The sequence below is a fragment of the Gambusia affinis genome, linkage group LG02 (genome assembly GCF_019740435.1).
Source record: "Gambusia affinis linkage group LG02, SWU_Gaff_1.0, whole genome shotgun sequence".
NCBI lineage: Eukaryota > Metazoa > Chordata > Actinopteri > Cyprinodontiformes > Poeciliidae > Gambusia > Gambusia affinis.
The window spans coordinates 15,400,179-15,416,860 of record NC_057869.1 but is presented as its reverse complement, the minus strand read 5'-3'; the positions used below and the strand labels follow the sequence as shown (position 1 = coordinate 15,416,860).

Here is a 16,682-nt window from a genome sequence, read left to right as displayed (position 1 = left end):
AAAGCTTCAGAAATGAGTTTCCATCACGGACAAAGCTGGTTCAGGAGGTCCACCGGCAATAAATAATTGAAACGTCTGACAATGGATATTGATGAAACGGATCCCAGCCATTATTTTTTAATGCTAACTCTACCTGGGCCCCTACCACCAACAGGCAGATCACCGGGTGTTTACATCGCTTCACATGCTGTTATCGTAGCAGAGCGGAAGGATGATCATCCTGTGAACGACTGCAGTCACTCCATTTTCAGAGAAACAGATAAGAGACTCAGGTTGCCCAACAAAAACTTGATCAGTTGAATGTCAAAGCTGCCAGCAAAAAACAGTAAAAGTGAGAGAGAAGAAAATCCGTACAACGGCTGGTTAATCAGTAACCAGACATCAAACAAATTTTTTTTTTTACATCTGCATTCAGTCCAAACTCGGTCCAGGTCCATGTGGGCCCTTTTGTTTTCTACTATTTTCACTTCTCGTCATGTTGACACTCTCACTGTTTGTGACGTCAGCGGAGGCCTGGAGCGTTTACGCTGCTACGCCCTTAAACTCCACCTCTGCAGGAGCCAAAAAGCAGAGAAACGTGTTGAGGTTTTCTGAAATGCCTCGCATATTTACCTCACACAGCTTCATACCTTACTGACTCAAAGAGAGAAAGTTTTGTTTTTAAACTCCACAGCAGCACGTCTACGTTTTAGAAGAACGTGACACATTTTGAGCTCTCTTAAAAGTCTTGTTTTAGCTTCCCTTTTTGTCTTGAGCGATCGTCACCTGAGTAATTTAAGAGCTGTCCCTGTTGCTGCTGGGAAACAGGAAACCTTTGTTTATTCTTAGTCTCTGGTAATTTACAGGTTGATCAAGTTGGTAGGGAGATAAATGAGTCACGAGTCAAACATTAAAATCCTGTTCACATATAGAGAACCAGAAGGAGCAGCTCCTCTGGGTTTAGAAAAAGACTGAGTGCTCTGCTGGTGCTTTGGAGAGCTTTCCCAGTCCGTTGAATCGTTGGGACCAAATGTTTGGCAGCAAACAGAAGTTTTCTTCTGCACAAACTTTGCAGCATCAATGTTAATAGATCTTCAAACATTCAAATTGCTTTTATTGAGAAATGCTTCAAGTTCAAGAAAAGCATCAGGGATTCTTTAAGTTTCACCCTGGCCTGCTGGACATCAGTTTCTGGGATTAATCCCAAGTGTTGGTGCAAGTATAATCCCAAATGTTTTGTGTCCATTCACTACTCTGGGATTATCTTCTGGAGAGTTCGTGGTCCCGTCACTGATGCCAAGCTTTCAGACTGTCACACTACCACCAACATTTTCATAAGATAATCCTTTTCTTGAAGACTATGTTAGTTTAATACTCTTTTTGTCACATTAACTCAAAATATTTAGAAATTTAGGGAAAATGTCTTCATTTTTCTTAATTTTGTTTAGGAATAGTTTTCTAACGACAACAACAAAACCATTTCTAGTTATTTCTGAAGAAAAGAAAAAATAATTAAATACACTCATCAGCTCTAAGTCAGTGAGAATATCCTTGTTACTCATCCATCCATCCATTTTCTGTTCACCCTTTGTCCCTAATGGGGTCAGGAGGGTTGCTGGTTCCAATCTCCAGCTATGTTCCGGGCGAGAGGCGGGTTCACCCTGGACAGATCGCCAGCCTGTCGCAGGGCAACACAGAGACATGCAAGACACACAACCATTCACACACACACTCACACCTAGGGAGAATTTAGAGAGACCAATTAACCTGACAGTCATGTTTTTGGACTGTGGGAGGAAGCAGGAGAACCCGGAGAGAACCCACGCATGCACAGGGAGAACATGCAAACTCCATGCAGAAAGACCCCGGGCCGGGAATCGAACCCAGGACCTTCTTGCTGCAAGGCAACAGCTCTACCAACTGCGCCACCATGTAGCCCCTCCTTGTTACTCCTCTCACTGAAAAGAGGTTAGTTGCCATGTGTTGGGTCAAACCATCGACCCAACCCAGTTGAGTTAAAACACCCCAGCGTTGGGTCGGCCCATATTTGACCCAGTACTGGGTTACGAATCGGGTTATTTTCAACCCAGCAGTTTTTACTGTGTGCAAGGCTTTTTACAGTTTAAACATAACACAAAAGAGATAAATCCAGTCGATACGTGCGGCTCAGGTGCCGTGAGCTGAGTTTGTTGTTGGCCGGCGCCTGCAGGTCACAGAGACGCCGTTTGATCCGGCCTCCTGCGAGGGTCTGTTTGTTTGGGGTGGATTTGGTTGTTGAAACTGGAAACAATAGTTTGCCTGTTCAGCACAGCTGCAAAAAAAACAAACTCCCCCAAATAAATTTGTTACACATGCAAAAGAAAAAAGATTAAATGAGAAATAACTGCAGAATGTTGTATTTCTGAGAAGTTAAAACTCAAACTGGCAGTTTGTGTTTCTTTGTGTCCCACATCAAAGTTCAGTCAGCGCTGGGCGACCAAACGTGTTACATGGTTTCCATTTCATCAAGGTTGCGCCTTTTGGAAGCTTTCAGAAGTCAGGATGTTAGGAAAAGTGTTTTATTCTAGTACTTTTAAATAAAAATGCTAAGAATAGAAGAAAACATCAATGCTAACAACATGCCGGGGCTTAATAGTATTCATATTCTTTTGACCTTTTCTGTGTTGTGATATTATTATTCATATCTATTTTAAAGATCATGCACAATTGAACGTCCACTTTACAGTTAGACACAGTTAGTTGGTTTATCATTTAACTTCTTAATGAATGTAGCAAAATAAGAGAAAAAAAGTCAAAATGTTGGCAAAGCAGGCGGGAAAATATGCCAAAGTTATTCACACAGTGATGCTTTTATTTCTTGTATCAATAAATATAAGCTATTAATGTACAAACAAAATGATTGATTGTTCTTTTTTTTAATGGAAAAGCTCAGTGCCAACCTAAAGGTCAAGATAACAACTCCATAAATCGATAACAGACTGATTAAGCATCTAATCCGTCATCTACCTGACAAGATAAGATCAATGCTCTTATCCTTCTCTTATCTCACACCACTGCTAATCTGGATTAATCCACTCATCAATTTGTTTACCTGAGCCTTAATTTCTGACATCGAGGTTCAGAGCTGAAATAAGCATTTCTTATTTTATAGCTTCTTCCTGCATCATTTCAGATGTTTTAAGCTAATTTAGCCTCTGCTAAATTAGAAACATTTAAAGATTAAATTATTCAGTTTTTTTTACACCTGGATTTTATTAATCTAAACAAAGGTGCATCTGCAATAATTAACATGGAGAGAGGCGACTTCTCTCTATAATAATTATAAATTATATAAAGCTCAACTTTTCAGTAAATTAGTGTTATTGGCATAAACATTGACATCAGTTTTCATGGTGTCATTAATGTGGTATTTTGTCAATGTATGATTAATTATATTGACTCAGAGTGAAGTATCATTACAAAGGTAATATTTTTTTTATTATTTAAATATGTTTATCTGTTTTGTGTGTAAATATGTATTAATATGGATGATTGATTGATGCTCAATTGCATTTTATATTTCTTTCTTTCAACTACTCCTTTTCATTCAAAACTTTTGTTTATCAACAAGTGACAAGTTAATTTTATCATGTAAATAAATAAACAAATAAATAAAGAGTATATTTCACTGACACCAGAGCAGCTGCAAACCTTTGCGTGTCCCTGGAAAATCAAATCTAGTTCACGGTGCGTCAGCAGGTTGGTGTTGAGCTCGGAGCAGGTTCGTCCTGCTGCACTGATGCTTTCAGGAGCCGAGGCGTTCACCGGATGTTTGAGATCTGATCCCGAGCCAGAACATCACGGATGCGTCAGACAAAAACAAAAAACACTCTGGGTCTTGTTCACAGACAGGTCAGACTCCTAACTATGTGTCTCAGACAAAACAAAGAAAAAAAATCTTTCTCAGCTACTTTTAACTGTACTCGATGAGTTCGCAATTATAACTTGCGGTAACGTTTAATTATTGTGGGAGCAGATTTAAAGAGTCAGGTAAATAGAGGACAAGGAGATAAGTAAAAATAAAATAAAATAAAATAAAATAAACAGCCGACTTTGCAGAGCCTGTTTTAAGAACTCATACCTGAAGTACAGGAAGATTTTGTAAGAAATATTTTTCTTTTGCACCAATTTACACAGAAAAATGTAAATACTTTTCTTCGATACACGTTATCATTTATTTATTAATTTAATGAATTAAATTAAAGACGTGTAGGTGCCTATGCTTGATCCTCCGCTAGGGGGCAGTGTTGCACTATGAATTTTCATAAATCTCCGTTAAACTCGGAAAAACCTGAATTCCTACGAAGTAAAGAAAGTCCTAGCGCTGATTTCTATAAGAATCGGCCAAGTCTCTCCTTAAATCTCCGACCTCACGTCATAAATTAGCCACAGTCTCCCCTCTCGGTGACATCTGTGTCCCGCTTTGTGTCCCTTTGGCTGAAGTCACTCAGGCACATGAAGGAATCCCAAGAATGATCCCCTTTTTCAGGCTTGCGCAACTCTTGCCTCTTAATCCTGCGGCCTCATTCGTTCACTGCTCGGCTTGACGCGGGGGAGGCAGAGATAAGGCCGCGGCACCGGACAGGTCGGACTGTTTGTTCCCCTCAGAAAGGCAGCAAACGAAGGTCGTGACCTGACAAGAAGCAGCTATTCCAGGAACATAAGGGAAGCGCTTCCTGCCACAAATGTGGAGAATTAGGTCGAATCATCTTTCAGATAAATCAGTTTATTGACATCAACATTACCTTTGTTTTTGCATTAATGTTTTTTACTCCACATGCGTCAAACTCAAGGCCCGGGGGCCAAATCTGCTCCGCCGTAGCTTTTTATTTGGCCCTCTAGACTCCAAAATTACATCAATAAATTCCTCCAGTTTTTCACAAATCTGCAAAATTCACACAAAATCAACATTGAGTTCAAGTGACTTCTGCCTCAGCTTTACTTGATGTCAAGTTATCATCTGTGATCAATACAGCTAGTCATAAAGTTACATTTACCATCTTACATTAGCGCAAATATCACAACAATTCCTTGCAAATATTTCAAAATGATCACAAAAGCTGTGATTTTGTTTGCAAAAAACACTAAAATAATCACAAAGTCCTGGAGGAACAGCTATTTATTGATATTTTTACAGTTTAATTGGTTTTGACCATGTATTCTGGCACAACCGGCCCTTTAAAAACATTCAGATTATTGATGTGGCCCAAAATAAAACAGAGTTTGACGCCACAGATTTACTCTGACTGCTGGAGTTATGATTAAAATGCTCAGTGTCAATCTAATTGAGTTATTTATTTACAGAGATCATAAACATGTTTTCAACAAGCTAATTAAATTAGCTTCATAAAGATTTGTTTTGAAAGAGATTTAAATGTATCATTTGACTTTGAAGAATTATTTGTGGTTTGTTTTGGTTTTTAAATAAACATATGCTCACAATGAAAACGCTGACAATGAAAATCTACACTTTAATAAATTAAAGTGTAGATTTTCAGGACAGAACTTTAAAGAATAGAAAACTTAAAAAAAAAAAACGGTTCTGCTTTGTGTGCATTTTGGTTGATGACATCACAAAAGGTAAAGTGATGGAGCTTAAAACCTGAAGGACAGTAATTCACAGATTTTATTTTTGGTTCTGAAGCATCAAAGTGGGACTTCCGTGTTTACTCCAAAGGAATATTTATTTTTTAGTTCACATCCATTTGAGTCAAAATGTCTGATTGCTCTTTTGCGTTTTGCTCGTACTCATCATGTTATCGTTTACTCCTACTCAGACAGTATTCCTACAACAAAAAAGCAAAATAAAGTAGCAGAAAGTAACTTTATTTTGTCGCAGCAGGACTTATGAACACACAGTTGCGTACAGAGAGGTAGCTGCAGGAATCTGCTTCCCTCCACAGGCGTCAGAAATCAGCATTTTCTGCAAACGGAGTGCAAATCATCACAGTGTAGAAAAACATTTGATTGTCAGTTCATCACATCTGAAGAAAGTCACTCATCCAGGTAAAAAGGAGAATTTCAAAAAGTCTCACTGCTCGGCGCCAAAATCAGACAGGAAGTGGAAATTAAATCGAAGATAGGTTTGTACAGATGTAACTAATATCTCATTTAGTATAAAAACTACCTTTTCCAGAAGGCTTATAAACAATACTGTGATTATTATACAAAAGCTGATTAAATAATAACACAGAAATTGTTAATAACATATAAATGAAAGCAATTGTGTTACAAAATTGGTCATAAAAAGATACATTGTAAAAAAAGATGCGTTACAAAGTCCCTCATTTCCCTAAAACCAACCCTCAAAAAGCCAAGAATGAATAAATTAAAGATGCGTCCTGGCAAAATTCACTTCATATTAGATTTATATTCATTACAAAAAGAAAACGTTTGTATATTTCATATACCCTGGTGGTAGAAAAGAGAATATAAAAGGTTGCTGATAAAGGCAGTACTGGTTGTTTGGGTTACAGAAGCTGGTTTTCAAGTTTACCACTGGTGAGATGATCAACAATGAGCAAAGAAACATCCAGTAGGGAATGTCAATTATTTACACGATTCATTTCTTCAAATTAAACCTTTTAAGTGTCGTCCTTCAGAGAGCTGCTCGAATAATACTGAGTGAGTTTACAGACATCAAGATGGCGTCCTGGAGGCTGCGACCGCTGCTGGCAGGCAGGTCAAAACAAAAAGTCCCAGCATTTACACGGATAATTCAGGGTGACATCAACAGTAGCACATGACAGAAAACGAACATCCTGCTGTTTGGTTCATTAGTGGCACATTTAAAAAGCATTTCCGCTCATACGCCGAAGGATGACAAGATGTTTTCCTGACTGGAGGAGCGCTTGTACCCCGACGAGCTGAAGTACATCTCTCCGTCGGTGCTGACGTCGTCGTCGTCGTCGTCGTCCAAGTTGTTGAGCGACGTGTTCTTGCGTCTGCATTGGGTAAAAGAAAGTTACTCCTTGACCTTTTTTTGAAACATCAACATGGGATTTTATCTGATGGTCAAGAGGCAAAAATGGTTTTCAATTAAAACAAAAACACGATCATCGTCTTTACTCTGACGCCACTAAATACAGCTGGATACGTCCTGTCTTCAGAGTGTACTTGCGTGTAACTTTACCTCGGTGTAAATCCAGCTGTTCTGTGAAATTGGTGAAGAGGGCAACAGAAAAAGTGTTAAATTGTTGAAAGAAAACTATAAGGAATTCTTTTTCTTCTTTTGTAAAAAGAATGAGCAATTACAGAGGGCTGCAACTAATGATTATTTTAGTTATCAATTAAATCCATTGATTATTCTGACACTTTTACATGTAAGAATTTTTTATAAATTAGAAAATAACGACTCTTTTAATGCAGAGTTGACTCTTAATGCAACTTTGCATTAAAAGTGTCATTATTTACCAAACAGATATAAGCTTTCATAAATACTCCTTCATGTTTATAACATATAATCAGTCTTATGAACATCCTGCAAATAAAACGTTACAAAGATTTTTTTTTTTCTGCATATGTTGTTCGATCAGAAAGTGGTCACTTTTCAGTCTATACGGTCCAGTTAACAATTAATCGCTTACTGAATTAGTTGATAAATATATCAATAATCAATTAATCACACATAATCGCAGAGCCCTTTCATCAACATGCAGAAAGGCTACATGTGGAGAAAAACTAACACTACACATCCTTCTGAATACACCATCCACTCAGTGAAACATGGTGGCGGCGGCATCATCCTGTGGGATGTTTTTTCTTTTTTGAACAGAAAGCTTTTCAGATGATTAGTTACTGAAGAAGACTCGACACTGGGTTGGATGTTCACTTTCCAGCAGAACAAAAACCAGAAACAGGTGGAACAGTTTGGATTGAAGAAATGGCCCAGTCAAAGTCCTGATATAAATAGAGTTGACAAACTGCGGCGAGGCTTAAACATTTCTGTTTGCCATTATACCTGCTGCACATCGTTTCCCTTCAACGTCAACACTTCTTCACATGTAAAATCCAAATAAAAACAGTGAGTGTCCGTGTCGCTTCACCTCATCTCGCTGCGCAGAGCTTTGAGTTGACCGTTGAGTTGCTCGTTGGCTTCCTGTTGCTCGTCCAGCTCTCTGTGCAGCTTCTTCTTGTTGTGCTCCAGCCGGTCGATCGTCTCCTCCGCCTCATCCATCTGCCGCTTCAAAGCCTTCAGGCGCAGATTCAGCTGCAAGAGGGAAAAAAAATAATTAAAAATAAAAATAAAAATCACATCCTGAGCTTAAAAGGGTGGCAGGAAGTTCAGCAGACAAAGATCTGACCTCAGCGTCATTATTTAAGAGTAAAACTTAAATATGGATCTTATGGGGAGAGAGGGATTGAAGGAGGTAAGAATAAACAAAAAACTAAACAAAAGAGAATAAAAATAAGGTGGGGAAAATAAAGGCAATGAAAGCAATTATTAGTACAATTCAGTTGTTTCTTATCTTACAGTCAGATGTGAAGGAAGAGAAACTTTAAAGATTAAAACATTAAACTGAAAAAGTTTAGGGACTTGCTTCTTTCAAGCCACAAAACAACAAATTCTTAAAATCTAGACTTCTTAAATTTGATGATGTGGTGGAAATTAAAATTAAAAGGAGCTCATACAGAGCATGTTCTCTGAAGGAGAAGGGATAAAACTTTAAGAGTTAGTCAAACTTAAGGATTCGTAGTTTGTGAACAACAAGAAAGAGCTTTTACATTTCAGTTCATGGTGTAAAATTATGGAACAAGTTAAATGAGGAGCTAAAACAAAGTCAAAATTTAATACAATTAGAAATCAAATATGAGGAGGTCATTTTCACAAGATATAGAAATATGGGTGAGAGTTAGCACAAATGTGTAAATGTAAATTTAGGCTAAATTATTTTTTTACCTGCTACTTATTTTAAATAAAAATCTCTGAAAATTGGTCTCAAAATGTTAATTTTAGCTTCCAGCAGCCAAAATGAGAACCTCTTTGAAAAAGGTTAACTTTGTTTTACCAGATGTGATTAAGAGATCTGTGGCCGTACTGACTCACATTAAAATGTACCTTAAATTTATTAAATCAGATATAAATTCATTATTGGAAATCTCACAAAGAAAAAAGTCTTGCTGGAGTACGGCTGAAACCATTCCCAAGTTGTGTCCAGTGGCCACACAAAACTACTCCAAAGGCCACAAATGGCCCCCAGACCACACTTTGAACACCCCTGAATGAATCTACTACTAAAATATTAATTAGTTATAACAATATTACTGAGTGAGGATGTGTGCTACATACTTGGTCCTTCTGGTCTTGCATCGTGTGATGTTCCTCTTCGATTTGCATCATCATCTCTTTCACTCTTCTCTCCAGCCTGCGGTTGGCCAGCGACAGGTTGGACTTCTCCCTATAACCAATCAATCAATCAATCAATCAATCAATCAATCAATCAATTTGCATAGCACATTTCAGCAACAAGGCATTTCAAAGTGCTTCACATCATAAAAACACAAAGTCATGCAACATAGAATCAACAATTGAAACAAGTGCCATCGTTAAATTCTTAATCGGTTATTAGTCATGTCTGTTTTTGGACGAGAAATTGGCCCAGAAAACAAAAATATTGTTGTTTTGAGAGCATTTCCAAGAAATATAATAGTAATAATGGGTGAAAATGCAAGAACACGTTCTCAAAGATTAATAAACTTTAAATGCTAATGAACATTTCAACACTGGAACTGAAAGACATTTTAAATATTCAAGATAAATAAACGACAGAAATAAAATATATAACATATATTTTATTTCTGTCGTTTCTTTATATTTATATTACAGAGACGTTATATATTATTACCATATATATATATATATATATATATATATATATATATATATATATATATATATATATATATATATATATATATATGTATAATATAACGTCTCTGTAAACAAAATTATCTTTCAAAACAAGAAAGATGATTTCTTTCTTTCTTTCTTTTGCTGAAGACTTTTATCATTCAGTTTTTGGTAAAAGAGAAAAACGATAAATTAAGCAAATAAACATTTTGTATTTTTTAAAATTTATCATGCGATTAATTGATTAATTGATTTATTGTGGCAGGCCTATCGATTATGCTTCAACTCCAAACAGGTTTGTTATAAAGCAACCATCATCCTGTATTAAATATGAAGTAAACGCCTCGTCTTTATTGCACTCATTACATCAGTCTGGTAATAGCTGGTTATGGTGTCATTAAAGACGTAGCTGAAAGACATTCTTGGCTGATTTTCCTCACCGCTCCTCTTCCTCCAGCTTCTCCTCCAGCTCTTGTACTCGAGCCTCCAGCTCGTTCACCAGGCTGCCCTTGTTGGACTGGTGAGAGCCTTCGAGATGAGCCACTCTGGACTTCAGATCTTTATTCTGGAAACGACACAAAACCAGTGAGCAGCTCCCCAAACCCACCGTCAGACTCTCCACACACGCTGAACCAACAGCGATGACGACGATGGACACATCAACATGAATGTGATGAGAAAATGAATGAGGTGATTGTTGCTGTGTTGTTGTCTAGCCAGGAGAGTGTACCTGTCTCTCCAGAGCCAACTTGTCACACTCCAGGTCCTGTCTGCTAGACCTCTCCTGCAGGAGTTCATTCCTCATCTGCTCCACCTGTCAAGCCGAGTCCAGACACTGTCATCACTGCAGTCCCACAACAATTATCCCCACGCTCCGTCTGCGTCTCGCCCACAGCAGAAACCGCCGTGGCAGCCGCCGAGTCAAAGCGCTGAACAATGGAGGTGCGAACGCCACAAACGCTCTGCCTAACTGGAGAGCTGGATTTTCCTCCTCGACTGCATTCCAACACTCGTTTCGATTACTGTGCCAGCTCTCAGAGGAGCAAGGTTGGAATTAAGAGTGGCTTCGTTTTACAAAATGCAGAACGACACAGATGCTAATGCAACACATGTTATAAAAAAAAAGACTCAAAATTAAAGATTTTTATGGCCTTTTTAATCATATTTTACCAAGTCTGCTCTTTAAACCCTAAAAACAGAACGGTAAAGGTTCGATCTTGTGCCTGATTAAGATTATATCAAAGTGTTTTAAAAATAATTTGGCACAAATTGCAGGTTCATTGAAGAATATTATTATTATTATTTCTGTTTGGCAGAGTTTCAGTGCTTTGCTTTGAGGCTGAACCACAACAACAACAACAACAACAGGTCCAGTTTGAAAACCTGATGCAAGGTGTTGGCCCATTTATCTGTGCGTTCTCTCAAAGCATCTTTAAAAACTCAAACTGAGTTATTTAAAATCTTCAAGTTAAAATGAAAGGTTTTAAATTTTTGTCTCTCAAATGATTTATTTTAAACCAAATTGTTGTTTTTACTCTGCTGAGAACAAATCCTAAAAAAAATTTGATTAATTAATCCACTTAATATTTTTTTCAAGATTCATTTATGAGGAAAAAATTCCTAAAAAAAAACAAACATTTTTTGTATTGATTTAAAGGTTAAATAACATTTAATTTGTCAAATTATAAATCAAGACATGCTCTTTAATCATAGATAAGTGGACAATAAATCCAAAACAAAATGGGAATGATCGATTTCATTGTAAAATGTCTTTGAAAGTGTTTAAAAGTGACATCAAATTTTAATGCCATCGAATTCAAACGCATAAAACTTACCGAGTGCAATAGCATAAACATCGCAGATGTGAATGCAATGAGGTTTAAATATACCAGAGGAGGACTCAACTATTAATCTATATCTATAACACTCATCAGTTTTAAGTAGATCAGCCCAGAGAGGTGAGAGAGCCTGACTGCTCAGTGGCATGAAAAGTGATCAATACGGCAGTGATGGCTGTTTCTGTGGAGAATCGGTGATATTTTATGCCAATTAGCGGGTGACAGCGGGCTGCTCTGATGAACGATGGGCCCCATAACTGGTGCAGCCAGCGCGGTGCTAGAGGGAGCTGAATCAGCAGACTGGAACATGCAGCGAAACTAATCTGCTTTGTGAGAGACGGCAGGAGAGGAGAGAGGAGATTACTCTCATTTAGACAGGAGAGGAGCACCTGGTGCCAGGAGAGACGCAGGTGTTCGTCCTGCTGCCTGCGCTGCACCCCCTCCCCTGCTCAACCCCCCTCCAGACATCAGAGCACATGCACACACACACACACACACACCCACACACACCAGCAGCACTCAGGCTGCACAAAGCTCGGGTGTTGCCTTGACTACAGACCTCAACCTCGTGCTGAACCAGTGGCACTTTGTCACAGTGCCACTCTCTTCTCAGTGCCAGGACCTTTCCTCTTTAGGGAGAGCAACGTTTTAAGACTCCGCTCTGCCACTTTAGCCTGTTTCTTATTTATGACCTGGTCACAACTTTTGAATCCGTGTTAAGATTCACACCGAGAGGAGAATGACATGAGAATAACTTCAGTTATTCAAGGTGAGAAACCCCAAATAAAACATTCATATTTTTATGAAAATACTGTTTCTTAAAGCTGCAGTAACTTTAATAAAAAACATTTCTTTACATATCAGTTGAAACTGTCAGCATGTCATGGCAGTAAAAAAATCAAGTTCCTCTTTCTTCTCCCAGTGCTAACTAGAAACAACCAATCAGAGCCAGGAGGCGGGACTTAGCGCTGTCGATCAGCATACAGGTGGCGTTGTTCATCTCCCCTCCAGCTTCCTTCCTCTGCTCTGTGCTACGCTGCAGCTGGCGTAGCCACTGATGGATGGACAGTTTTCCTGTTGTTTCTCCACCATTAGCACATTTAGCAGTGAGTACATAAGGTTAATTGGCAGCGCTAAGACCCTCCTCCTTGCTCTGACTGGTTGTTTATGACCAGAAGCGGTGCATTTCTTCAGACAGCAATAGTAGCTCAAGGAGGAGGTGGAGGACATCGATCTTTTTGCAGATTATCTATCTCAAACTTTTCAGTGACAAGATAATAAAAGTAACATAATAAAAATCTCCAGGTACAAATTCCTCTAGAGACATGCTGAAAGCGTGTTCACTTCATCTAAACCAAACTCCACAGTGCCTCCATCAGCAGCTTTATCATAAAGGAAGGAGAAATGGAGTGCTTCTCAACAAGCGTGTAGAACCTGCTTGTTCTCAGACTGAAGTTACTCAGACTTTTCCAAGTGAACTCTGCAACCTGAAAACCTGAGAAGTTTGGCAGCTTTAATATTCTGGCTCAGGCGGCGCATTAAGAAGGATCTTTATGTGACGGATCCTTGAAAACCGGAGCTGGCTGGCCGGACTCCAATATTATAAAAGATCAACTTACAGAGCAAAAAACCTGCAGAACCTAAAGTAGAAACTATGAACTGTGGGTTGCGGACATGAAAACACAGACAGGTGAGAAACAGACAGGTGAGACACAGACTCACTGAGGACATATTTGGGACATGTGAAGTTTTCTTAGTGGCTGAAATAATGATGTTAGAAGTGGAGGACAAAGCAACAGGAGATCATTTACAGGCAGAGATGGAACAGTGACACGTCTCAGTGAAGACGGACAACGTCTCCCTGAGACAGGTGAGCCCTGATAATGAGAGTGTGTTGAGGGTGTGTGTGTGTGTGTGTGTGTGTGTGTACCTGCTCCCTTCCTCGGTCTATCCTGTCCATCAGCTGGTCTCCACTTTGACGCTCCTCCTCCAGGTCCAGCTCCAGCTGAGCAATCCTGTTCTGAAAATGAGAGGCGATGGATCTGTGAGTACGTGATGTTATCGCTGAAAACCTTCGTCAGTCACTCCAGTTGTTCTCAGAGATCGCAGAGAAATAATACGATGTGAAGTTCACAGGTAAAAATTAAATAATGCAGAGCAGGAGTCTGTGGATCCAGAGCCACAACGGATCAAAATGGTAAAAACTTCAAGAACGTACTAAATAATGTTTTAAACATATTAATATGTATGAATATATAAACAGAGCCCACGTCTCTGAACCCCTTTGAAAACCTCCTGGTTTCTCCACTAAATATCGTTTTCTGAACTCTTCCCGAGTTAAAACATTAGTATTGTTGTTTCTAAATCAATATGAATTTGTTGTCTTTGCATTATTTGAGGTCTGAAAGCTCTGCAGCTTTTTCATTACTTTCTGTTAATAAATACAAAATCTTTGCTTTTTGTGTTGTCAGTAGTTCATAGAATAACAGAACAACGTTAATTCTACTCAAACATTTACCTACAGAGTAAAACCAGAGAAAATTATAATTTTAAGTGATCTCTTTTTTTTTTTTCCAAAGCTGCATATAACATATAGATTATTTTTAGATCAACACATTTCCATATGCAGTCGGTTTTTATAAACTTTATCTGTAATGATTACATTTACATTATTTATATTTAACACCTCAGATGAAGCAGCTTGTCAATTAATAAATAATTTTCCCTTGGGAATAAATAAAGTATACTCTGTTCTTTTGTGCATGCTTTAGAAGTTATTCCAGTTCTTTCCAGGGATAATTACATTGACCTACAACAAGATGACTCTAAAATATGGAGAGTATATGATTTTTTTAAACTTAGTTTTATCAACGTCCTGCAGAAGAAAATGTATCCACCATTCTTCATAAAGGGTTTCAAGTTTTAAAAATTACATCAAATTTACTACAGTAGATATTTACCAGAAGTCAAATTTGCCTTTTTTTAGTTATTTTCTTTTCTGTTTAGGTTCTAAATGAAGACTGTTTAGCTGCACTGAGGACAAAAACGTCCCTTTGGGTAGTTAATGTTGCAGACGCCCGATGTGGAGGTAGATCATCGCTGTGGGTTACCTCCATCAGTTTCATCTGTCTGGATTTGTCATCCTTGGTCTGCTTGTTTTTCTCAGCCTCCATCTCCAGATCGTGAACTTTTCTCTCCAGCGTCTCCTCCTTCAGAACAGCTTCGTCTCTTTCTGTCTTGCAACGTCGCAGCTCGTCCTCCCGCAGCGACAACTGAGAACAGAAATAAAGACTGTTCCAGATGTCTGAGCGGACCGCAGCTACAAAACAGTGACTTCATCTTAACGTTAGTTAGCAGCAGCAGATAGTGATTTACAGGAAACGCTCAGACAGCATTTATTAGCTAATTCAAATGTACCTGTTCATTGAAAAGAGGAAATATAATTTAAAAATGTTAAATCCATTAAACTGGCTTGACAAAGATTCAGTGAGATCATCTGTGCAAAGATCACAGGTGGAGTTCCTCAGGGTTTCTTCATCACTCCCCCAGATAATTAAAAGATACATACATTATGATACAGTGATGACTCGCAACTTTATATTTTTGTGTCACCAACTGAACGTCCCTTCAGGGAAAAATACTCATAATATGGCTGAGTGAAAGAACATTTCTGTCTCTGAAGTTGTTATTTTTGGTCAGTGGGTGTAGTAATGGCCACATCCTTAAAAGTCTACAAAGTTTATTAATAAATCTTCCTCCTGTGATCTTAAATACATTTACTGGACTTCTGCAACAAAAGAAAACAAAAATAAGAGGCAGCTCATCCAAAACGCTGCTGCCAAAGCTCTGACCAACACCAGGAAAATTGTCTTTAACCCTCTGAGTCCTAAGTTTTACTAAACAAGTGACTTATCAGATTCATTTCCCTCCCCGCTACAGCAGGGTGAAATTGCCGTAATAACCCGATATTAACTGGAAAGTGCAATATAAAGTTTCACCATCTGAAATTTTACAGATGGTGCAAAGTGTGGATGAATTACGGTACTGCAAATTTGGCTGGATCGCCACCTATTTGTTCAGTCAGACAGGGTTAAATCACAATACTCGACATAGGGTAAATAAAAAAACTACTTCTGAAAGCAACAAATTTTGTATTTTACAGTCTTTTGTCCTATTACAACCCTTACATATTTTCTACTGATTTGTATTGATTGTTGCTACTGTAGCAGTAAACAATCATTTAAACTTTAGTGGAATAATTTCAAGGCTCCCCTGTGTGATCATTAAATCCATAAGACCTACTTATCATTTTCCTTCAGCGGTAAAAAGCCCCACCCCCACTGCTTGCTGCCCAGACAAGAGAAATTCATCATTTACCCAAACATTGTTACAGGTTATTGTATGTGTTTTTTCCATGCACATATCAAGATAATGGTTTCCTGTAGATGTAAGATGACAGTCAAGAATCTTCACTTCAAAAAAGATCATTTTTTATTCTTTTAAATCTCCATTCATTATCCCATAACTGCAGTGTTTCTGAAATGTTGGGGTAAAGTAGACAAACATCTGAAACCAGCTCAACCAGAGGACTGACTGGACCAGTCATCAGTTCCTCAGTAGTGGAGGAGGATGTGAATGAGCCAGCGCAGCGATCTGCGAGGACAGACATCCTCCTCTTCCTGAACCCCAGCTGAACAAAGATTCATCAGCAGGGATGCAGACAGGAAGAACATGCACACTGACTCTTTGCTCTCTATGCAGATGAAACCTCATCTGAGAAAAATCTAGAGCAGTCAGAAAGGGAGTGGTGGACTGTTTTTACAGCAGAATGTGCAACTGGAAGAAAACAGTGAGGAAATCTGCAAAGCCAGAACATTTTGTGTTCAGTGAAACCTTTTAAAGCCTGAAATGACTGCAGGACCTGCAAAACCTCCGTCCTTAAACGGCATCCAGCTGAGCTTTTATTGTTTTGTTTA

At 38.5% G+C, this 16,682-nt stretch overlaps 1 protein-coding gene across 1 annotated transcript in view; it reads right to left on the bottom strand.

Moving 5' to 3' along the window:
• Nucleotides 1–5,828: 5,828 nt before the first annotated feature.
• Nucleotides 5,829–16,682, bottom strand: part of cgnl1 (cingulin-like 1) — a 47,588-nt gene continuing 36,734 nt past the window's right edge. The window contains exons 13-19 of the mRNA XM_044138568.1: nucleotides 14,817–14,978; nucleotides 13,637–13,726; nucleotides 10,599–10,682; nucleotides 10,309–10,433; nucleotides 9,308–9,416; nucleotides 8,064–8,227; nucleotides 5,829–6,962 (exon numbers count right to left, since the gene is read on the bottom strand). Coding sequence (XP_043994503.1) covers nucleotides 6,824–6,962; nucleotides 8,064–8,227; nucleotides 9,308–9,416; nucleotides 10,309–10,433; nucleotides 10,599–10,682; nucleotides 13,637–13,726; nucleotides 14,817–14,978 — 873 coding nt within the window. The 3' untranslated portion in view covers nucleotides 5,829–6,823. The remainder of the gene's footprint in view (nucleotides 6,963–8,063; nucleotides 8,228–9,307; nucleotides 9,417–10,308; nucleotides 10,434–10,598; nucleotides 10,683–13,636; nucleotides 13,727–14,816; nucleotides 14,979–16,682) is intronic.